Source organism: Mya arenaria, chromosome 5 (assembly GCF_026914265.1).
Source record: "Mya arenaria isolate MELC-2E11 chromosome 5, ASM2691426v1".
Taxonomy (NCBI): Eukaryota; Metazoa; Mollusca; class Bivalvia; order Myida; family Myidae; genus Mya; species Mya arenaria.
The window spans coordinates 7,305,220-7,329,972 of NC_069126.1; the positions used below are offsets into that span (position 1 = coordinate 7,305,220).

General features: G+C 32.9%; 1 protein-coding gene across 7 annotated transcripts in view; it reads left to right on the forward strand.

Annotated features, from left to right (window-relative positions):
- The window catches only part of LOC128234831 (irregular chiasm C-roughest protein-like), a 122,251-nt gene extending 97,845 nt beyond the window's left edge, over window positions 1-24,406 (forward strand). For all 7 annotated transcript variants that reach the window (XM_052949366.1, XM_052949365.1, XM_052949363.1 and 4 more), the window contains 11 exons: window positions 1,668-1,883; window positions 12,872-12,994; window positions 14,288-14,605; window positions 15,180-15,291; window positions 16,116-16,267; window positions 16,687-16,941; window positions 17,126-17,419; window positions 18,543-18,653; window positions 18,927-19,066; window positions 20,196-20,329; window positions 20,699-24,406. In XM_052949366.1, coding sequence (XP_052805326.1) covers window positions 1,668-1,883; window positions 12,872-12,994; window positions 14,288-14,605; window positions 15,180-15,291; window positions 16,116-16,267; window positions 16,687-16,941; window positions 17,126-17,419; window positions 18,543-18,653; window positions 18,927-19,066; window positions 20,196-20,329; window positions 20,699-20,972 — 2,129 coding nt within the window. In that variant the 3' untranslated portion in view covers window positions 20,973-24,406. The remainder of the gene's footprint in view (window positions 1-1,667; window positions 1,884-12,871; window positions 12,995-14,287; window positions 14,606-15,179; window positions 15,292-16,115; window positions 16,268-16,686; window positions 16,942-17,125; window positions 17,420-18,542; window positions 18,654-18,926; window positions 19,067-20,195; window positions 20,330-20,698) is intronic.
- The last annotated feature ends 347 nt before the right edge of the window (window positions 24,407-24,753 follow it).

A 24,753-nucleotide genomic window follows, 5' to 3' on the forward strand; every position in this document is an offset into this window, starting at 1 on the left:
CGGTAAATTAAAACAATCAGGGTATTTATTGTGGTACATCTTATTTGGGTGTAAGAGTGCATATTTCAGAAAAGGAATACTCGCGTGTGGTCACATAGGTGTAACATAAGGCTCAATCGCTAATGGGTTTTTTACAGTTCTAGGTGAATTAGGTAAATTATGTTGTCTTTTAAATAATTAAAACAGCACCTCAGAAACACCTCTGAGTTGGACATAGGTTATATGGTACCAATTATCCATCCTTCACATATCTTTTTCATGTTCTGATAGTAAAAATCTCATACAGGTGCAAAAAGCATGTCTTTAGTGTTTCAACAAGAAGAAGAGTTTTTTTTCTGATTTCTAGTTAATTAATTACAAAAAGTGCTGCTGCCCTGGTGGTCTTGACGGAGCAAGGGTGTTGTCATATTGGCATCGGAGGGCGACTTAACACAAAACTGATATAAATCCTGTCAAAAAAATCTCAGAGATAATGCATTTTAGTGTTTTCTTGCCATTACCATATTTACATGCAAAAACGCACCAGCTAAGGAAATAAATGAATGAAGATAATACATTTTTGTGGTTTACCTCATTTTCACCATTCTTGCATGCATTTACATTAAGTGATGATGGAATATTTACAGACCCTTTAGTTTGTTTCTCTGTAAGAGATAACTGGTAACTGATTGATTTTGGTACCAAAGTCTGATGTTGCATTTTTTAATTGAAATTGAAAAAAAGCAAGTGAGAACTGTCTATTTGAACACATGATGCAGTTGTTTTATGAAAGAGTACATATCGATAAGTTATACTGTTGCGATACTTTCTATCAGACAAAACAGATCTTTTCAAACCATTCCGGATGTTTAAATCAATTTTATGTAAACTAAGATGTGCAGCTAACTGTTGATGATGAATGAAGGGATGATTGAAATTTGCATCAAATATTTCTTTCTTGACTTTAAATTTCTTTGGGTACTGATAAATACAGGGTTTCTTCAAAGAATTGATCAATTATATTAATCTTACTTTGAGAAAATTAATATCTTTGAAAACTAATAAATTTGTTACCATGCCAAAGAATGATACTTCTGTGACTTAGGATATGTAGACAAATCTATCAAAAATAAACCTAACCTTTTTACAAATTGATTTCTCACAATCTGAAAGATGTAATTAATTAAAAGATAACTGTAATCGAAGTCTGACTTGGAAAAATACAGAGCCAGGCTTTGATGAGCTAATGTTTTTTTGTACCTTCTGTTTATTCAGTGTATTTTTCTGCACCATATGTTCAAAGGTTTTCTCACATTGATCTTTTTCAAGTTGATGTATAAAAAAAAATGAAAGATTATTCTCAGAAAAAAAAAAATTAATCTGAGTTGAAGTGAGCAATTAAATATGGTAACACTCTAGTAGGTGTCAAACTGTATGGTTTTGTCCTGAAGTCATGTTAGAAACATAAAAAATAGTTAATCTGACAATAAACAGTAAAAAGTTAATCTTAGTGACAATAAACAGTAAAAACACACTGATCACATTGTTGTTGTTGTTGTTGCTGCTGCTGCTGTTACTGTTTCTAATAAACATGATGCATAATAATGCCTCATACAATACCAAAAGCCTTGGTCCATTGCATGCACTCAGTGAAATATCAGTATTTGTGAAACATTCTGTAATTTCAGCTTTGGGAGCGCAGGAATTTTACCGGCAGCCAACACACGAATCAGCAGTCCAGGGTTCATCCATCGTGCTGCGATGTATAATCAAGAACCGTGATGGTACTGTGCAGTGGACGCACGGGGGATTTGGGCTTGGCACCGAACGCAACTTGCCGGGATATGACCGCTACACGATGATTGGCAATACAAACTCTATAGATGTGGATGGAAACTCTATAGGTAATTAAATTTATATAAGCAGAGGGCCTATATCTTTCTTGCCTATATTTAATTATTTTCCCAATTTAAAAAAAAAACCCCACCCAAATGTAGTTTTTGTTATCAGTCAAAGGTAAAAAAATCCCACAAATTAAAAGTTAAAAAGGATATTCCCTTCTTCTTTTTTTCAGTCATTTAATTCTCCGAAAAATACAAAAAATTTCATGCTTGTGAAAGAAAATATGTTTAAATATCGCAGAACGATTGCAAAAACGTTCATTTGCTTCATTATTTGAATAGGAATTCTAATTACCCAACTACGGGTTTGATTTCAGCCCCACCCCTGCGAAAATGATGGCCAATAACCATGGACTACCATGGTAGTTCATGGTCATATGACCATGGACTACCATGGACTACCATGTTACGTCAAATGGCCGCCCCACGGTATCACACCATGGTAGACCATGGTATTATACCATGGTAGACCATGGTCTACCATGGTTTGATACCATGATAGACCATGGTAGCACACCATGGTAGACCATGGTCATAAACCATGGGGCGGCCATTTGACGTTACATGGTATACCATGATATATCATGAACTACCATGATATATCATGAACTACCATGGTATATGACCATGAACTACCATGGTAGACCATGAACTACCATGGTAGACCATGGTCACATACCATGGTAGACCATGGTCACATACCATGGTAGACCATGGTCACATAAATAGGATTGACAACAAACTTAACAAAGATCAAAATCAGTGAAATGGAATTGTATTGATTAAAATATGTTTATGGCGTCATCTAGTTTAGCATGCCGAGTACTGTATTCTGTCGATATCCCATTTACATGTATATGAGAAGGAAAAAAAATGTCTTATTTCTCTGCAATAGCTAACAACTTGTGCCAAACTTTGACTAGAACAAAATTATAGTATATATATATATATATATATATATATATATATATATATATATATATATATATATATATATATATATATATATATATATATATATATATATATATTTAGTGTGATATAGGCCTCAAACTGTCCATTATGTAAAATATTGGAGCGTCTTCGGCGGCGGCACGTAGCGCCGAAGACCCTCCAATATTTTGCATAATGGACAGTTGAGGCTTATTAATTATCTATTACAGAATAACACATTTTTAACAAAAAGATCAAACCCGAAATGCATTTTAGGAACAGATCTTGAACAATTGTTCCTACAATATAGTTCTTAAACTGAAACTGTTACATTTCAAGAACTTGAATTGTTCCTGCACACTTAAAGAGTAGTAAAAGTACAGTTCTTGAACAGTTCAAGAACAATTCATGCACATTTCTTAAATAGTAGTAAAAGTACAGTTCTTGAACAGTTCAAGAACAATTCATGCACATTTCTTAAAATGTTCTTATCATTTTCTAGTGGTTCTTGTACACGTTAAGAATAGATCAAGTACGGATCTAGAAATGTTCTTGCATGGATTAAAATCTTGAAATCTACCCAGTACATTCCTGACTAGATGTGATAACAATTGTTAAACGATAACGTTTTAGGAACAAATCTTGAACAATTGTTACATTATAACTTTCTTGTTTAAAATGTCAACCACTATTATGAAAGAAATAGTCAACAAGAAAATTGAAAACACTTTCTTATAAGCTCCAGTTTTAGGTAACCAATTTCAATTCTTCATGAAAAGTAGATTACTTTTCTTAACTGCTTCTGTTTTACCACAATGAACATTTTTTTCATTTATGATTATGTATTAAAGTTACAAGTACTGCTCACATTTTACTGCGCTTATGCTGTATGAACGCATTAGGGTAAGAAAGCAAATGACCCAAGATGCTCTAACATGCTTTATGAAATTTGCTCACATGCCCTACTGCGCTCTTACAGCATAGAAGCAAGTAAAACTGTTATCTCTCCTTAATTATATCATTATATTTTTCAAACATGTACTTTTAACCAATGTGCATAAAAACATGGATAAAAAATTCAAACTAACACAGTTGATAAAGTTATTGTATTTAAGAAACAAAAAGTATGCACCTGTACATTAATGGATCTTAAAGGTAATTCTGGAGTTTAAATGCATAGTTATTAATGACTTAATTTTTTGCATCAGCGCGCCAAACTCAGTTTTGTATTTACTGATAAAAGTTAGTCATACAGTTGTTATTTTGATTCTAGAACGACAGCGTATTAATTGATTCGCATTTATCATTTTCCATGTATCGAGCTTCTTTAGTCCAGCAAATTACTTATCCATGTCAGTGACGTCAAGCGTTTGATGAGAATAACATGAACTATTCATGAATGACAATTTGGACAAATCATGTTCATGAACTCCCACTAAGTTCATGAACTCCTGCTTAGTAAATGAACTTGACAGTTCATGAACATTATTTTTTCAAAATGTCATTCATGAACTAAATTCATGAATAGTTAATGTCATTCGACACAGGGTGATAATTTCATCATTACTACACATCCATTTATAACAGTTTTAATTTCTTATGACGCATATAAACACAATTAGTAAGAAACCATTGAATTGCTCATTTCAGTCCTTGACATTTACATCTAGTCTCTGTACCCAGGTCCCTTTTCCTTATACACTTGATGATGAAACGCATCTGCGAAAAGATTTTTTGCAGTCATTCTTTGCATGATTGTTTTTGTTGAAGTGGTCTTTTCTTAACTCTGGAAGCCTTTCGTTGTCTGAGACTTTGACATCCATCTTCCAACCTGAAAAATATTTCTTTTATTTATTTGTACTGCCAACATTTTCAAATAACTAACGGCCAGTTGGTTATCAAATCAGTGCGAATTAAGATTTCAATGTTGCAGGTATATAAATTAATGATAGCTTATTTAATTCTTTCGAACCAAAGAGCTCAAATTTATTGAGTCTGATTTTTTTTTAAAGATTCTCATTAGTGTTTGTCTGTTACATATAAAATCCACTCCACACATCCAACCATATTGTTTTCAAAACCAGAATGAAAATCTTACCATTTGCTTTAAAAAATAGTCTACTCACTGATGGATTTGACAATTTACGGCTTTGAATGTTTTTCTCCTTCACTGGTTGATTCTTTTGAGGACTGATGATTTATTTGTTAGCTCCTTTGGGTTGGCTAAAATAGACGAAACAACATTTCAGACACTTAACCATAATTTGCTTGCATAGTGGTTATTTAAAAGGTCAAGGGTTGGCAGCGATGCAAAAGTCCATTGAAGGACCAAAATTTAAAAATGTTAAAAAAATCAATTTCTTCTTAGTTTTGAGGTTCAATATTTAACAAGCATGATTCATACCCATTTATCCATTGCAACATGAGGAGCTGTAATTAGGATTTGAGCATATTTTATGATATAAGATTTTATCAGATTTCAAATCAAAAAGCTATATTGTCTTTAAACAAAAAGAGTATATTTGTGACTGAGTCGAAGTTATTGAAACTGTCCAATCAACAATGTCTTTGTTTTGATTGCAGCTATATTTAAAAAGATATTAACATATTTGTAACCCGGAAATGATCTCTCATCCACTACTTTTCATTATTAACCTGAAGAACTTTTTTTTTTATTTGACAAGATATAATAACGAACTCACAACATTGTTAAATAGGTAGTCTGGAGCATTTTGACATGAAAACAAAGTGATAATGTCAACAGACTTTTTAGAATAAATGTGAAAGTTTTTTTTATAAAAAATATTAATATTCTATTGTAAAATTTGTTAACTCCCTACTAACATGTCGCCAAAAATATATGTTTCACTCCCCTAAAAGATCGTTCCTCAAAACAATAAAAACTTTTTTAAAGGTTTTAGTTTTTGACCTTCCCCACCCACTTTTGCATCGCTGCCGGCCCATTACAATTGATCCTTTTTCTCGACAAAAATAGCTTACCAACGTTAAGAAACAAATTTAAAAGCTGCTTTAATATATATATATAAATTAAGTATTAGCTGAACGCTAGTCAAAAACAAGCATTTAACTGTGTTTCTACACAAACGTATTTCGTATGTTTGTCGCGAAAATGTATTACAACAAAACATATTTGCTCATTACTTCAAAATGTTGCTATGTTATTTTAAACAATAATATTAGCGTAAAAGATCGTTATAAACGTTACTGAATTATACTCCTTACATCGCTTGAACTTACCTTAAATAAACGAAACAAGACATCAGTTTATTTGGCGCATTATTTCGACAAAAATGGCGGGCGTTCGAAACTATCTCCGCCAGTGAAGAGCGTTTCGTCTTAAATGCGTAACCGTTAGAATATAGTTATATAGCTACGTTAGAATATGGCTATAGTATTTTGTAAATATTATATTTAACCGGTTTAACAACTAATTAACCAGTGTTGACCACAGGTGCTCGTCACATTGCCTGGATACAGTAATTTTATATAAAATAAAATATTTTTTTTATATTTTTTTATTTTAATTTTTTTTGACAAGATAGTGAATATATGTCATTTTAAAAAATATTCCACATTTTTCATGAAAAAAAGTTACTAATAACTTGACAAAATCTTGACAAAAAATAAATAAAAAAATCTATTAAAAAAATATATATATAAAAAATATAAATTACTGTATCCAGGCAATGTGACCAGCAATCCATGGCACCTTACATGATACATATGATATATGTGGTGCTTTAATTAAAATAAATTTAATTTTAATGTTCATGTTATTTTGATATGGAATTTTCTTTACGTTTGTTATTTTTTTTTTTTATAATCTTTGGGTTATAACTGGGCCAAATGTGTTACACTAAATGCACCAGCCAGTTGTAACCACAGCTACCTCAACTTCCTGCCTGTTGCTGATGCAACTACTTGTTTTTGTACAAGTTTCCTTTCAAAGACATATGCAGAACATTTTAAGAACTTGCCATGTTCATAAGCTGTTCCTATGATGTGCCAAATTGTTTAAAAAGAACATTTCAAGAACATATTAAGAACATAAAAGTTCATAAACTATTCTTTAAATGTGCCAACTTGTCTTTATGAACAGTTCAAGAACATTTTAAGTGCACTATTCATGAACTGTTCTTATATTGTACTAGACTTTAATATAGAACAGTATTAGAACAACAATAGTCTTTAAAAAATTCAAGAACTGTTCTTAAAAAGTATTCTTGAACTGTTCAAGTACAACTGTTCTTAAAAGTGATCAGTTACTGTTCTAGTACAGTTTTGCATAGTTCTTGAACAGTAATTAAACACAAGAACATCATTTCACAGAGGAATGGAGCATAGATGCTCGGTAATGAGCAAATGCTCTATTTCCCACAATGTTTTCAAAGGTTTTCAAATTTGGCATTCTTCCTTTCCAATAGATATTCTTCCTTTCCATCAGATGCTTTCGTTGTGGATGAGTCTAAAATTAGCAGAACAGCTGGTAAAGGGTTAATACTGAAACACAACTTCTGTTGTTGACAAGTTGTGTGTTTACTAAATATCAGTAAAGAATAAGACCACATTTATTAAGTTGCTATTTCTGTTATTTACCAAAATCAACAAATCATTTTTAGACTTATCCAAAGTAAAGAATCAGATAAAAAAGGATGATGGTAGACTATGGTAAGCTGTCACAGTGGCTGACCATGGTCAACCTTGGTGTACCATGGTAGACCATGGTTGAAATGGTGACTCCCGGAGTAAAACTTTTGTACCATGGTCTACTGTGGGTTTTTTCACGGTACTTGATGGTTGACCTTCAAAAACCATGGTATACCATGGTGATCTTTTTTTGTACCATGGTAGACCATGGTCAACCATGGTCAAACCATGGTATACCATGGTGATATTTTTTTGTACCATGGTAGACCATGGTCGACCATGGTCGACCATGGTCGACCGTGGTCCAGGCAATGATTTTCCCACGGTACTTGATGGTTAACCATGATAAAACATGGTTGACCGTCAAAAACCGTGGGGACCATGGTCGACCATGGTCATTATTTCGCCGGGGCATTTCGAAAGCTTTTTTTTCCCCCCAAATCAGAAGATAAAAATCGCAATTTTAAGTCAAATAATTAATGCATCTTTCCCATTTTTAAAGGCCCGAGCTTTATTCCTAAAATGGTAAAAAATCACCGAAGTACAGGTATCACTGAGAAGGTGTTTGCTTCCATCCCTCAATATGGTTTGTCTTGTTCTGTGGTTTTCATTCAGTTTAAATAATAATTATAATATTGCGTGAATATTTGTCAGCTAAAGTACAAACTAAAGTACAATTTAATGACCTAGAATCATAACTCTCTCATCTCTTTTCAAGACATTTTCAGCATCATCAAGTCTTGTTTTGGTAAAATATATTTGGCAGAAGGAACCTTTAGGGCAGATATTTTCAATTTGATTTTTGTGAAGAAAAGTTTCTTATGAAAGACATGCAAATTCGTTGCAACATATTCTTTTGGGTGTCATATTATTTTATCATTGATCTTTGGAGATATTACAAAAACTGAAACTGATGGTATTATTTGGCTGTTTTTCATCTTGAAAAGAATAATATCCATCGCCAGAAAAATATGCCATATTTTAGGGTGCAAACATGCTTTTTATGCAAGTTTAATACACTTAAAAAGTGGGCACTTAAGCTTCCACGAGATTTCTTCAAAAGTTCTGAAAATGTTTTTGTCATGTCAACAAGTGTTTAAAATGCATGTTAAAAAATTAATATATGAAGTTTACACTTACATCATAAGATTATATGTAGTAAAGTTTTTTTGTTGTGTATGGCAATTATATAGGGAACATTTAGTCCGTCATTGGCAAGGTGTCGGACGAAGTTTGTCAAATATACAGCTGCTCTTTAAATTGAATCTTGGATACAATAATTACTTGCATTATGGCATAGTATCTCAACTCAGCTCAATAATAAAATATATAGCCCCATTTACTATCGCCAACATTAATCCTCCAAATAAATAATCATTACAGCATTTTCTATTAAAAAAAGAGCCCGATTCAAGCAGGCATTTTACATATTTAAATCACAAAATTCTAGTTCCTACTGGAAGTTTATGGTACTTAATACATTCAGTAGCAAAATTATTAAAAAAAACTGCAGCCCCCTCCAATAAATTAATATGCATTTCTAAAAAAGCTATGTGCTAAAAAGCCTCATATTACCCCCATTTAAACACTGCAGATGGCTGATGGCTTTCAATAAAAAAAATGGATTTGATAAAGAAATGAATGATAGTATTGACATTGATGCTGATATTCAGTCTGATATTCAGCGATACCATTCATTATGCAATTGATTTACATTTCTGCCTGCAGTCTTTTGTAATATGAGCTCTGATTATATGAATTAGTTATTAGAATGTTGAGAATTTACTTTGTATGTTTTTAATTAATTTAGCTCATCATTTATATTGTTTTTTTCCCCTAACAGACCTTCAAGCTGATCTATATTTGATGTTAACACTAAAATAAATCTAGGGCAATGAATGTAAGATTTTCATCCAATGAAATACCTTATTAAAAGTGCTGTAGTACTTTTAAAAAAAAAGAAAAAAAAGGTATGAAACGATAGTCAGCTCTTTTTTCTGTACCTTAACAAAATTGGACTCTTAATTTATTTGGTGCTTGTTGTTACATTGGTCAGAATCTACCTACGTCAAATTAATAAACAGAACATTTATAAAAATCCTCGATTTTATTGCATGCCCACACAAAAATGCAAACATTTAATATGTGCTACCTTTTACTACTGATACTAGTTTTACAAGTAAGCCTTCGTGGAAAATATACACTATGAAACTGTTTTTTGGTACATTCATCAGAATCAGTCTACATAAAAATAATGAACAGGAAATATACTTTATGAACTGTTTTTTTGGTACATTCATCGGAATCGATCTAAATAAAATGAATTAACAGAAAGTTTGAAAAATTCTACATTGGCATTGGCCCACACAAAAATGCAAACACCAAGTATGAGCTTTGTTTTACTACTGACACTTAATAAGTTAATAAGTATTTAGCCTTGGTGCAAAATATACTCTTTGAAACTGTTTTTGGTACATTAGTGAGAATCGATGTACATAAAATTCATGAACAGAAATTTAAAAAAATCCTTGATTGTCATTGGCCCACCCAAAAATGCAAACACCAAGTGTATACAACCTAAATTATGACGACTGACAAGACACCAGTTTAACTAGTAAGCTTTGGTGGAAAATATTCACTATGAAACTATTTTTGGTACATTCCTCAGAATGGATCAACAAAATTAATGAACAGAAAATTTAAAATATCCTCGATTGTCATTGGCCCATACACAAATGCAAACACCAAGGTTGAACTACATTTTACTGCTGACATTTGTTAATATTAAAGTATTTAGCCTAGGTGGAAAATATATTCTATGAAACTGTTTTTTGGTGCATTCGTCAGAATTGATCTGCATAAAATTAATGAACAGAAATTCAAAAAATCCTTGATTGTCATTAAATTGGCCCACCCAAAAATGCAAACACCAAGCATATATACTACCTTTAACTACTGACCGACACCAGTTTATCAAGTAAGCTTTGGTGGTAAGTATACTCTATGAAAATGTTTTTGGTTCATTCGTCAGAATGGATCAATATAAAATTAAAGAAAAAGAAATTTGAAACATCCTCGATTGTCATTTGCCCACACAAAAGTGCAAACATCAAGTATTCTTGATGAACCCTGATTTTCATGTATATAGGATTTATAACTTCTCTTATGTAAGGCCTTATTACTCTTTTAAGGAGAAAGACATGCATTATAATTAATGAAGAAATATAAATCGTATTGATAACATTCTTCAAAGTCTTTGACATTTCATTTTAGAGTCAAATTAAAATGGAGAATGTCTGGAATCCAAAATTGGACCGTTAATGGAAACATTATGTAATGAAATTGCTCATTTTCCCTGTAATAAAATGTAATTAACCAAGCCTGATGCTTTCTTAGACTGACATAAGATAGTCAGAGATACATTACTCTAGCGCTGTAAAAAAAGTTTTATATTTTGTTGTTAATTTTATGTTGACTGGTATGGAGGGATTTAATTCTGCTTGTCCTGCAAACCTTAGTTTATCGCTGCTTAAATTTATTGTGGTTTCAATTTGGGTAATAACATTTCTGAATAATGGATAGTGTGCATGTGTTTTGGTCATAGTCTGAAAAAGATGTGACTTTAGTTCTCTGGAATATCAAATTTCTAAGAAGCATGGCAGCCATATAGGGATTGCAATGTCTGGTGGTGTGCAACTAGTACAAATAATTGTAATTGGACAGATTTTTGTACGGTTATATGGCAAATCGTTCATGTAGTTAGGGATTAGAAGAATCCCGTATCAAACGTCTATTATTTTAGATTAGCATAGAACTATTTGGTGTAGACCCTTCAAACTTGGTAATAGCATTGGACCTGTTCAGTGGATGACCCCCCGATTGATATTGGTGTTGAAAGGTCAAAGATCAAGGTCATGTTAATCTTTATTAGAAACATTGTGGGCAGGCAACACATCCAATAATTGGTGAAATTGTATGCTTATCAAATCACATGTTTCACAACTTTAAATAGTGTTCATTTAAAAAGACAATTGTATTCCGTCATTTAAAGTTATTTTTTTCCAAAGATGTTCAAAGACAAGGTCACTGATACACTGTATGGTTGATCCTTCCCATTTAGGGCATTTGCATCATACAGTGACATTGCTTTTTAATCAAATTTCAAGTTGTCCTAGCTCTCAAATGTTGCTCATTATTTTTTACAATTGTATTAGCTATCTATAATACTATTACCATATTAAAATGTTTTTTACAGCTTTACCTTCTGAAACTATTTTGTGAAGATAGTCAGAGCTTTTCTGATTGGGAAACATGTATGATTTTAATAAATTTTAGAAAAGCTCTTCTTTTTTTTAGAAATTAACAAAAATGCTATAATAGGAAACAAACATAGCAAATAAATGACTTTGACAAAAGTTTTTCATTATAGAAAACATGGGGCTCAATTTTTCTTTTTGATTGCTTTAAAAACTCATTCTTGGTCAGAAACAATAACGCTGGAATTTCAAATATGATGCAGGGCGTGGGCCTATTATTAAATGAGCAGTGTCGCTGTTTAAACCAGCACTAATTATGACATTGGTTAACAATGATTTGAAATGTATTAGTAAGCGTTTAGTATTCATCTGTTTCTTGTCACATACTTATATTGTATTACTAATTAACTTGATAAGCCGGTAATTGGGTTTATCAGTAGGACTTAATTAGGAAATACTTATGGCAGACCATGTTTCGACATCTAATAAATTATGCATGGATAAAGGCCGAGCTTGAGCATATGCTTCAGGATGGCTACATCTCTGTTCAAATTATTCACAGACAAGATGGTGACAAAGTTTCAGTGACACAAAACTTGACCATGTTATGCCATAAAGGAGGTGCCTTTGTTAACCCTAATCAACTGTTTGACTCACTCTATGGGAATTACCATATCATTACAATCAGATGGTAATGTGGTCTAATGAGTGTTGTCTTTACATCTTATCCAAGGGGATACAAGATTGAACCCCAACTAGGCGTATCAGAAATGACACCAATGCCCAGGGCACGATTTCATTAAACAGTCTTTATCTTTAATTTCTATAAACATAAAAAATGACAACAAGATTATATGTTTTTTATTTTCTCAATTTGTGTTCATTTTCGTATACCGGGTATGTCTCAAACTCAGTCTACACAAATATGTAGCAATTTAACGAAAATATAACAAAAGTATAACTTTAATTACGATTAAACTTGATTGATATTTAAATTGAAATTCTGTCCCCAGATTTCTTACCACGAAATGGACTCTGAGAGTTGTTTCTGCGATCTCTGTACATTGAAGCAAAAACAATAATTAGAACGTCTGACTTTCACCCACTGTGATTTCTTTATTGTGTGTATTACAGAGGAGTACAGTCTGAAGATTGACAACCTCCAGCTCATTGACGACACCAACTACACGTGCCAGGTGTCACCCGGGGACAGCGATGAAGGAATCATCAGTAACATGGCAACCGTCACTGTGTTAGGTAATGGCCGGATATAAAGAAAGGGTTATGTATGACTTACCCCAGGTACATAATAATAAAAATTATAGTGTCCTTTCTCACACAAATAAAATAACTCCGTAACAGTTGAAGATATTAACATGAAACTTTGTACAAATGTTACAAATGCCAAAATGCGGGATTGTATGGAGGCTTATAACTCTTGCATAACTCTTGCTCATGTGTTTGCCATTTGTCATGCAAAAACAGTCACTTTTTGCCAAAAATCAAAAATAATTGAAAATATGAACCTGAAATTTTGTACCACCAATGCCAGTTCAATTGTGTGTATCAAGACCTATTATACTTGTCATTTGTCATGCAAAAACAGAAACTTTTTGCCATAACTCATAAATAGTTGAAACTAACAATAATAAATAACGCAACTCTGAACACCTTTGTTACCATTGTAAATATGGATGCGGGAATCAAGTTCAATAAATCTGTTGTCATAATTGTGCAGGCTATACCTTATGATAAAACAGATAAAAACACAACACACAACACTGGCATCTGAAAGTTGGGCTCTTGGCTTTCTTACATATAAAGTTGTTTTTTTTGTTTTCAAAACCTCCCACCATATTTTATGTAAATCCAGGTAGCCCTACATCTTGGAGGCTAATTTTTCGCAAAACTATCATTTTGAAACAAAACAAATCAGTAGGCTTCAACATAGAGATATAACTAATGTTGATATGTGCTTTTAAGTCTTTGATGTTTTGTTTTTTATTGCAATGATGTTAGAGCGGAGTGCAAAATCGTTCATGTCTAGCGGTTCTTAGAGCTAAAGCTTAAATTGCAAAAAGCTGAATTTGGTTCTGATCCTTTTTTATTCGCATGATACTTGTTCAATTATTCAAATTTCATCCTACATGAAGTTAGTGTCATTAGCTAATTTTGCAACGCACGGTAATAAGATCTTTGGGGGATGTATTTCTGATGTTTGATGTAGAAAACAGACATGTAAAAACGCGGATGTGGGATTGATTTGTTTTAGAACTGTAATTAAGAAAGGATTTTCCCAGTCAAAATTGAGCTGTAAAACATGCAATTTCAAATTTGAAAAATTAAAGTTCTAATCTTGTAAAAGGAGGAATTTTTTTTAAGTGTGTGCAAGTGTGGTTGTTATAATACATGTTGTTAATAACAATTTGTTATTCTTCATAAAGACTGGGGAGTAAAATTTAATTATTCAAGCATAGTTTAAGCCTAGCTCATCGTGGTTAAATTGTGGGCCTAGTTTTTTTTAGATGATTATTTCTTTGAACATTTCAGTTCCCCCAAGCCCACCAATTCTCTCAGGAAAGGTCACCATTCCTGTAACCCTTGAAAAGCCAACGAACGTGACCTGCGATGCTCTCAATGGGAAACCGAAAGCTCAAATAACTTGGAAAAAAGATGATGTACGCATCATGGAAAACACGTACGAGCTTACCACCACACAGCCTGATGGGAAGCGTGTCGATACGAGAGGCATCGTTACAATAACAGCCCAGCCATCAGACGCGGGGAAGAAGATTGAGTGTGGGGCATGGAACATGGCATTGAAAGAAGGAGAGCCGCTCTGGACACAGGCTACACTGGATGTTCAATGTACGCAGTTGACAATGGTGTTCATAAAATTTCTGTTGATGAATGTTTGAAATAGAGTTTAGTTTGTTGATCTTCCAAATGCCATTTCTCTAACAGATTGCACATATTTTAATTTTTGTCTCAGAATCAGCTGATTTTGGTATCAGTGCCTTCAATTCATTCATATATGATAACTCACAATAAAACAGATCTAAATCATTTTATCTTATCGCTTTTAGCCATAAAACATCAATTCTCGAACATAATTCTAAAAAACTGTGATCAGATCTTTTGTCAGCAATCACTGGTTTCCATACAGTAACGCAAAAAATAAAAAAAAGTTGTCAAAACAGTCAATCTGTATAAGTGCAGCGTTAAGAGATTATCATAACCAGGTAATGGTATAATGAGTCCATTTTATAAACACCATTTTTATACTTTATTATATACAAATACATATCTGCAAGCAATACATCTAGGAAAATATTTTGATCTCTATTCCATCAAGTGCATTATGGTGGTATTCCACTCTGTAGAGTTCACGTTATCATCAAAGAAGAATTTTGGAATTTTAAATTGAAATAATACCTTACAGATGCCCCAAAATTAACGTTGACCCACAGCAATCCCGACAGGACAATCCGGGAGGTTGATGAAGTGAAATTTACCTGTTCAGGGGAGGCAAACCCCTTCCAGATTACATGGAGGTAGGCAGAGTTGTCATCCATAGAGATGTCTCTTTCAGATCACATCTTTTGTGTGTAATTTTAAGAACCATTTTGTATTTACCTTTATTACACTGGTGTGATGTAAAACTTATTTCATGCTTTCCAGGGGTTTATTGAAATAACGGTGGATTATTTCTCTATAAACTCTTCATTTGAGGCAGTGTAGAAATGTAAAAAATGATACCATTAACGCCTACAATGCAGGGGAGAAAATGCAATGAGTCATTTAATTTTGTTTCCGGTATGATGTCATTCGGTTGAAATTTTGCGTGGTTTTCCTGTTAAGTATCAATTAAATTTTGTTTTCTTTATATCATAATCATGAAATAAAATTAAAAATTGTTTGATTCAGTACTGCAATTTACATCACCTTGTTTAACACCAAAAGTAAATATTTCACTAGTGGCAAAGGCACTCATGAAATATTACTTATGATGCTCATTTGGTGAAATATCTTGCATACCGGGTATGTTAAACTGAAACAATACAATTATCCTCTATAACTTGACATTGACACAATTAATAAATCTCAATCAAACTTGGACTGCCATCTTTATGTTAACCACTCATACAAGTGTACGGATGTACAGTTTAAAATGCTTACGGTAAGTCTTGATTTCTCTTAAAAAAATCCCCTAATATAGATTATGGCAATGAAATTCAAATGAAGACATTAAAACACTATTTATATTCAGGATATTTGGTTATTTCAAATACATTGAAAAGGAAACATGAAAAAAAAGTAAAGAACTTGATTGGTTGATCCTGTGAAACTGATAATGCACAAATTCATATATTTTTAGATGGTACAGAAATGGAGAACTGCAGGCAGATGTCAATGGTTATCAGTACACAATCCCCCGAATAACGCGGGATTTCCATGGGCAGATTATCAGGTGTGAGGCTGAAAACAGCGTGGGGACGACAGCAGTGGAACACTCCTTAAATATATTGTGTATGTGCTTTGATCATTGTTAATAGCCTCTCTCCATTATGTAATTGATATGATGGATTACGACCACCCTTAGTAATGACATACTGTATTGAATCCAAGTCCATGTGCATTTGTTTGTCCAGGATAACCATGCTCTAGTAAATCTCTCCATTGGTTTAATAGTTATAAATATTTATATCAGGGTGGTTCAGCGTCATACAAATTTAAAACTTTTTCTTTAATTTGATTTCTAAAAATGGTTTTGATGTCCCAGAGAGTGTGTAATCTGCTGCATTCTCAAGCCACATTCAAATAATATGGTATTATTCGATAGTAACCAAGTTCTGATGTGCTGAAGATTCGGTTACCTTGTTGTTTTTAAGCCCTATAAAAATACAGAAAATGTTATTCATTAAAAATGTATATTCTTGTCCCAATAGATGGCCCAAAATTCAAGGGTGACCCAGCGCATGTGTCAGTGGACCAGGGCGAGCGTGCAGAGCTTGTATGCGAGGCAGAGGGCAACCCGACTGCTGAGATCACCTGGCGACGGCAAAACAAGTACTCAGTACTCCACACTGGGTCCATATATGTGATCCCCAGTGTACGCGAGGGCATGTTTGGGGTTTACACGTGTACTGCCACAGTGCTCGGCTTCCATGAGATCAGTCGGGATATTTATGTTACGGAGAATGGTGAGGATGTTGTTTAGTACTTTAGTGCTCAGTACCAATGAAACTTTAGTTCTCAAGGTTAAAATTTTCGTATCTAAATATTTAAATTTGTTTTCTTAGCATGCAGCCATCTAAAATATTGTTTATTAGCCAAAGAATGTTGAGTTTCAAATATTTATTTTTTTCTATTTCTTCTCTTCACCAGGTCCACCTCAGATTACAAGTGACGCCACCCAGTATGCTTCCATTGGGGATCGAGCCATGATACAGTGCCTCAGTATTTCCTCACCAAAACCAATTTTTGTGTGGTCCCGGAATAGCCAGCCGATCGATTATGCTTCATCCGGCCGATTTTCCGCCCCAGAGGAAGGACTGCCATTTGGCGGGAAAAGTAGCTTGCAGATATTAGATGTACAGGAGGAGGATTTTGGGATTTACAACTGTACTGTGATAAACACTAAGGGCTCTGCAACCCTCATGATTAAGTTGGAAAAATCTGGTAAGATAATCTAAGATAGAAAGTTGAATTAATATTTGGTGAATTTATGTGCAATGTACAGGCCGGATGTAAAATGTGTGTATGCTTGGAATGTCCACCTTTGAATAAGAACCTTTTATTCTTGGAAGCAATATAAATGAATTACTTAAAAAAAGAAAATATTGTTCGACTGAAACATTAGTCTATCAATTTAATTTGAGACTAACTTAATTTCTGACTGAATTTATCAGTGTTAGAATGTTTTGTTCCACGCACATTGATTAGAAAGCCCACATAAAAAAGAAAGACACTGCTAAAATAATGTCAAAACACAAGGAAATTTAGGAGCTTAATGGAGTCCTTAGAAAATAATTACCATACTGAAGAATTTGTCTCCCAAATGTACAATGTGAAAATCCCAGTACCGTTGAGTAATCATGGTAATATTGATTTAAAACACTGTGACAAAGAGAGGCTGGAGGGGTGGTTGATAGCAATTAGAAAATCAGCAAAGTTCATTTTTGCTGAGTGTGTTAGATATTTTTACAGTTTGTCTGGGGAAAAACTGTTCTTCATGATTTTTTACTTTCATTTTACTTAAATGTATGGATTAATATGCGAGTTTTTGTTGCTTTAATGTGATGTTGATGACATTTTACATAGATACATTTTTAATTGTATTGAAACATTTCTAGATTTTGTGAACTACCAGAATGAATATGTGAATGCCATCTCTGTGCCCATACTTCTGGGTACAGGTCTATTGTTTTAAGAAAAGATTTGCTGTCAGATTAAGAGTTTTAAAGCCAAAAGGTTTATCAACCAAACAGTACCTGACACACATTGAAGGCTTTATATGTAAAACGTATTGGGCAGAAAACTTCATTTAACGTCAAATTAAGTAACAAAATTTGATGTGAACTGATATAGGGAAATGCAATAGCAATCATATTTGATAAATGTGCAATGTCACAGGAATTGGGAGGCAAGACAGAAACATTAATTTTGAAAATAAAACATCAATTTTGCTCTTAGAACAGATTGAATTAAGATAATATGTCAATTATTCATTCTCTCCCAAAAATCTGTGATGTGACAAATATAGAGGCTGGTAGTTGTATCAGGGAATTTTCTTGGCTTACAGAGGAAGTACAGATGGCAGTGATTATCGGCAGTGCGGTGGGAGGGGTAGCGGTTATTTTCATCATCGTTATTGCGTGTATCATCTACTACAAGTGTCGACATTCCGACAATGGTGAGTAATGAACAATCATGTTTTTAATAACATCACTTATAAAATTTCATATTTGGGAGCACATGTATACATTTCATTACCCACTAACATGGCCAAGTGTCAACCATTTCTGGTTTTGCAAGGCCTTGATCTCACAATTCCAATCATTCAGTGTTATGAAAACATATTTTTGTTTAAAAATTTGATCACCTTTCCTTGCAATATATTGTTATAACTAATATAGTTGCTTTATTGGTGAATATTTGTATGAAACATACCTTATGCTTTGTTCAGAGTCCTACGCAGAGACGGACAGCAATACGGAAATAAAGAAACGTGACAAGAACGAGTCTCCGTCGGAGATGACCAAATCCACCCTTATGGACCAATGGCGGCAGGATTACAATTACAGATACTCCGCAGAATTTGATGATGTATGTTATTTAAATGCGCACAATATAAGTGGATGCCGAAATTTTTTATTTTTTTATTTTAATGCATTTTCATTTTCAACTCATTTGACTGAAATGATTAAAAACATAAAAATGATTTGATTTAGGTACAAATAAAAACAATTACATCTATAAATGTGTTTTTTTTTTAATCAATAGCTTTATGGCCACAAATTCCCCTGTTAAAAATGCCCCAATATATCATCAATATTTTTTAACTGTACCTTAATATGCCTTTTTTGTTTTGATCATCAAAGTAAAGAGTTAAAAATTAAAAACATAATCATTAAAGAAATAAAAATTCATCAACCTGTATAAAGAATGTTGTTCTAATGCAATCACACTATTTGATGGTCTGGCAGATAGCGAGATTTTAATTTCATGATAAAGGCATGCATTCATGTTTTTTGAAAGATAAATGCTTTACTCGATACTTTTGCAAATCCATTCTAAAAAAATGGTGATAAATTATATTTCTGAATTACTTGTATACTATTCAATGCATGTATAAAATGGTGTTTTAATTAACTTGATGAAGGATTTACACTTATATGAGTAATAAATTAGTTAATGACCATTGATAAACAGGTTAAAAGCAGTCAAGTTTTTCACACCTTCTTGTACAACTGCCAAAAAATATTTTGATAGTTCCCAACTTTGCCTTTTTATATATGCAAGTTTAATTATTGTTCAATTCAATTTATTTTTCAAAATAATATTGAATAACTTTAATCGAAAAATATTTTTGTTTAAATTATAAACGTCTTACGATATACCATATCCCGATCTTCAACTGCCGTTTTAACTCATATATACTCGATTGATGACGTGAGTAACATCCCTTTCTACATAAATTTAAACAAACTCGAGGCTTGAAATCGACCTCAGAAAAAAAGTTTAAAAAATTGTTACTGGGTGTTACACGCAGGCATTTTTTGCATCGAAATCTGAGGGAAAAAAGGGCGTCTAATACCCAGTCATTTACGATACTATTAAATGATTCCAGATATTGATTATCATGAGTGTTAGAATTGTTGATGAAACACAATACTATCAGAAACAGTTGATCATATGTATATGAAGATTTCTTATCCCCTTTTGAATTTGTCAGGTGGATGCGAAGGTTGGGAACACATCTGGCCAGTATGTATGTTATGATACGGAGCGATATGGTACCATGCCGACCAATCACACCAATGGTCATTTGTACGGGGAAGGGGTGGATGATTTAGGACCACTCAACAGGTGAGCGCATTACTTCCTTGTTCTCTTACAAAGTTCTAAGCTTATTTGCTCCATCAATTTAAGCCAAGTAGTTGGTAATACTTGTAAAGGGATTTTCACTTGAGCAGTTCTTTAGTTTTGTCTTAATTGGTGTTTCTTAGTACATAATCATTTCCTCAGGAAATTGCCTTGTAATGGCAGAGAAAAATTTATGCATACCTTCATATACATGTATCACTTCCTCAAAATACGTCATAAACCTTGGTAGCAAGGTAACTTTTTGAACAACTGTATAGTTTAAAAAGTTGTGAACATTTCTATTTGAGTATGAGTTCAGTCTTGTTCATGCTGTATACTTGAATAGTTAGCAAAATTAATATTTATTTCCAGGTTTGAGAACAGTTACAGTACAGGATACATCCCCTCCACATTCAGAAGTCCATCGAGGACGGATTTCACGAGTGGCAGAGTTTCTGCAAACGAGTTGGCGAGTGGTCGAACTTCCGTGAACGATTTCACATCCGGCCGCGTTTCTGCCACAGACTTTACAAGTGGCCGTGTGTCCACGACAGATTTTTCAGGTCGAGCTTCCGCTGATCTTGTGGAACCGTTTCGGCTACCAACTGCTGACAATACAACTTCAAAACTGGCTACAAATGTTTAGTGGCTTGTGATTGGTCAGTTTGAATTTGAAAAACTTGAAAAGCATGTTGTGATTGGTTGATTCAAATTAAGTGTGCCTGAGTGACTGTGGTTCTTTGGAAAAGTGCTTGGGTTTTGGTTTGTTGAAATAATACAGGAAAATAGACTAAGAAGTTAATGGACAGAAATGCATTGACAAATTCCCAAATATTCTCAGACCAAAGTAAAGTTACAAGTGTGATAGTTGTTTGTAGATGTTTGTGAAATCTTTCTTGACTTGTGTATAGGAAGTTGTGTATATTAGAATTTAATGAATGAATTATATTTCTTTGAACAATATTGAAATAATGAATGTTAAATGTTCAAACCTGTGAAATCATCTATCATTGTTGTCATCAGTTTTTATAGTGGTTAACAATAATGGTGCATAATTATATTGGATGTACATGTAGTAAGTATCGGGTGTGGAACTAGTCATTTATACACATCAAGGCTTTTGTGAAGCTTATGAAATATTCACAAATGAATTTCTCAGGAAATTCATTGCAATTATGTGCTTTGAACTTTGACCAAAATTATGCTGTAAGTTAATCATGTTTTGTAAGTGTTTGATAGTTACTCATGTTAAACAGAGCAATAAGTTTGAATGATTATTTATTTGTGTATTGTATCTTAGGAAATCCCATCTCAGTTTTTCAATGAAATGTATTTTAATATTTGAAGCATATTTTCAATTTAACTATCACTTTGTTGTCATGTTTTATTAATGAATGAACTTTTATTTTACATTTAAACCCTAATTTCTTACATTTAGTCATTTCATTTATTGTTTTTATCATGCAAGTTCAATGAATGTTTCAGCTATTAGAAAATGAATTGTGTTCCATGAAATTCTGAATCAATTCTTTTTAATTTTCTTATTGTGCATGAAATGGTAGCACCAATTGTATATATTATACATACCATAACAGTTAACATAGCTTTAGCAAAGTCTCCTTAATAGCTTCAGGAAAGTTACCTAAATGTGGCTATATATAAATAGCTTTGGGAAAGTCACCCTTTAGTGGTTAATAGCTTCAGGAAAGTCACCCTATTGCTGTTAATAGCTTTAGGGAAGTCAGCTAAATGTAGCTATATATAAATAGCTTCAGGAAAGTCACCTAAATGTGGCTCTATATAAATAGCTCCGGTAAAGTCACCCTATAGCGGTTAATAGCTTCAGGAAAGTCAGCTAAATGTGGCTATATATAAATAGCTTCAGGAAAGTTACCCTATTGCTGTTAATAGCTTTAGGGAAGTCAGCTAAATGTAGCTATATATAAATAGCTTCAGGAAAGTCACCTAAATGTGGCTCTATATAAATAGCTCCGGTAAAGTCACCCTATAGCGGTTAATAGCTTCAGAAAAGTCACCTAAATGTGGCTCTATATAAATAGCTCCGGTAAAGTCACCCTATAGCGGTTAATAGCTTCAGGAAAGTCAGCTAAATGTGGCTATATATAAATAGCTTCAGGAAAGTTACCCTATTGCTGTTAATAGCTTTAGGAGACACCTTAATGTGGTTACATATAAAAAGCTTCAGGAAAGTCACCCTGAAGTGGTGAATAGCTTCGGGAAAGTCACCCGTAGAAAAGAGGTAAATAGCTTCAGAAAAGTTATTTAAAGTACATCCTCCTTTTTTTATTTCTTTTTAAAAAAAATTGTTTTAACATGGTAAAGCTTCACTTTTATTTCAGTAAAATAACTTGTTTTATGATTTAGTTGTTTAGCTTTTACTTTACAAGAAGTATTATTTGTTTTGTGTTCATTTTCAGCTTGCAATTTATTACTTGTTTATCTATGCATACTCTTTGTTTTGAATATTTTGCTTGATTTGCTATTATATTTTCAACGCAATATTTGTAATTTTGTTAAGATGGAGTTATTATTCAAGGGTACTCTAAGAAGAACTGAAATGCTTCTTTAAGTTAATAGTATTGCCAACTTAATTGTTCAGAAGACCAAAAATAAATAACTAGAATAGTGTTTAGCGCCAACTGTCTCTATACTAACCATCGCACAAGCATAAACTGCCGAAAAACCCATTTAATAAAACCAATGAATGACTAAGCAAAACTATAGAGGTTGTTTTTTGTGAAAGCGTTCTAAATTATTTAATCAGAATCCTTCAGTGGATTCCATTAGTGGAGACAGAGTGTGAACAAGTTAGAATAAGTGTGGAAAAATCATGTAAACTGAAGTGAGTAAATGACAATTTAACTTGCTAGTCAAATACTTACAACAATTGCACAATTTAGTAGCAAATAATGTTTTTCCTCTTTATTTGTTATGTTTTGCCTAATTTAGCCCCAAAAGCTGGGTTCTATAGCATTTTACAATGGTTGAAATTCAGAAGTTCTAAGTTGTTCAAAATAGAAGGGACATACTGGTATTGTTATGAAATAATTAGAAAAAGTGCAAAAAAAAATGTTTTTAACTTTTGTGTGCTGTAACAACATAAGGCTTTTGTGAATTTAGATCTGTTTGTCATTACATGTATTCCTTCCGTTACTTAATTAAGTTGATCTCAAAGCATCATATCGGATAAATGAAAATAATAAATGAAAATACGCCATATATTGCTCTACTGTTTCTTTCAAGTGTAAGTTTGAATGGACCGCAACATGATGGGGCCATATAATCGATACACTTTTTGTACAATCGCTTTTTCTCAAAATATTTCTGAGAAAATATAAGATCTTTTTACAAGCTAAAAGCTTAATTGGTCAGGTTTTGGAATGTTAATTTAAAACACTGACATAATACTTCACTCTTAATTTTAATTTCTAATTCATAAGATGGCCCTATGGTTCAATATTGCAATTTTGTTAATGTATTCAGCTATTACCACAGAGAAATAAGTTTTTGAATTTTAATTCTCTGTTTTTATTTTGGGAAAAAAATATTTAATGTTATTGATAATTTTGTCATTGTGCATAAACTTTAACCTTGGCTGTAAACTTAAAACCTGTTCCAAGATATTCAAATGAAACTTGGTACACCTGTTGCCAGGGACAATATGCGCATGCATAGAAAGGCCCATAACTCTAGCTTTGATATTTATTTAGTCATGCACCTTGTTCAAATGGAAAAAACAAGACAGACATTGGCATATGTTTTGCTGCACCCAAGTTTGAAATTATATTCTATTAAATAGATTGTAACATGGGTCTTTAGTTAAACAATAATTCATTGTAGCATTAACTTGTATGCATTATATCTAAAATCTGCCAATTTTATACAATTTATCCGTTGTTAATATTTTGCAACCCATTAACTCTCACTATCTGTACATTTCTGAGTACTGATGTTTGTTATTTACTTTATATTATTATGGATGTCTCATTTATGTGTGCAATGATGATTGTATTGTGTATTATATTGCTATTAAACTATGATAAATAAAGTTAATTTTCTACACAACCATGTCTTGTTTTTATAATCAAACACAACGCATATACTAGTTTATACTACAGTAGAAACCTTTTGACTTGAACTCCAAGGGACCAGCAAAAATGCCTCAAGCCTTGAAAAATTGAACCAAGCGGGAATGTTTTCCTTCAGAATAAAGAAATTGGTCCTCTAGTTTGAGCCAACAAGGAATTAGAGCCAAGCGGTTTCTAGCCAACTGGTTTTGACTGAAATTTATTTAAGCTCAATTGTGAAGAGCTGGAAGCTGACACGAATCACACTTGACCGCTCCCTTGGTAGAAATCAGGGCCCATGTTCACTTACGTCTCGAGTCTGAGTTTGAGAGTTGGGCT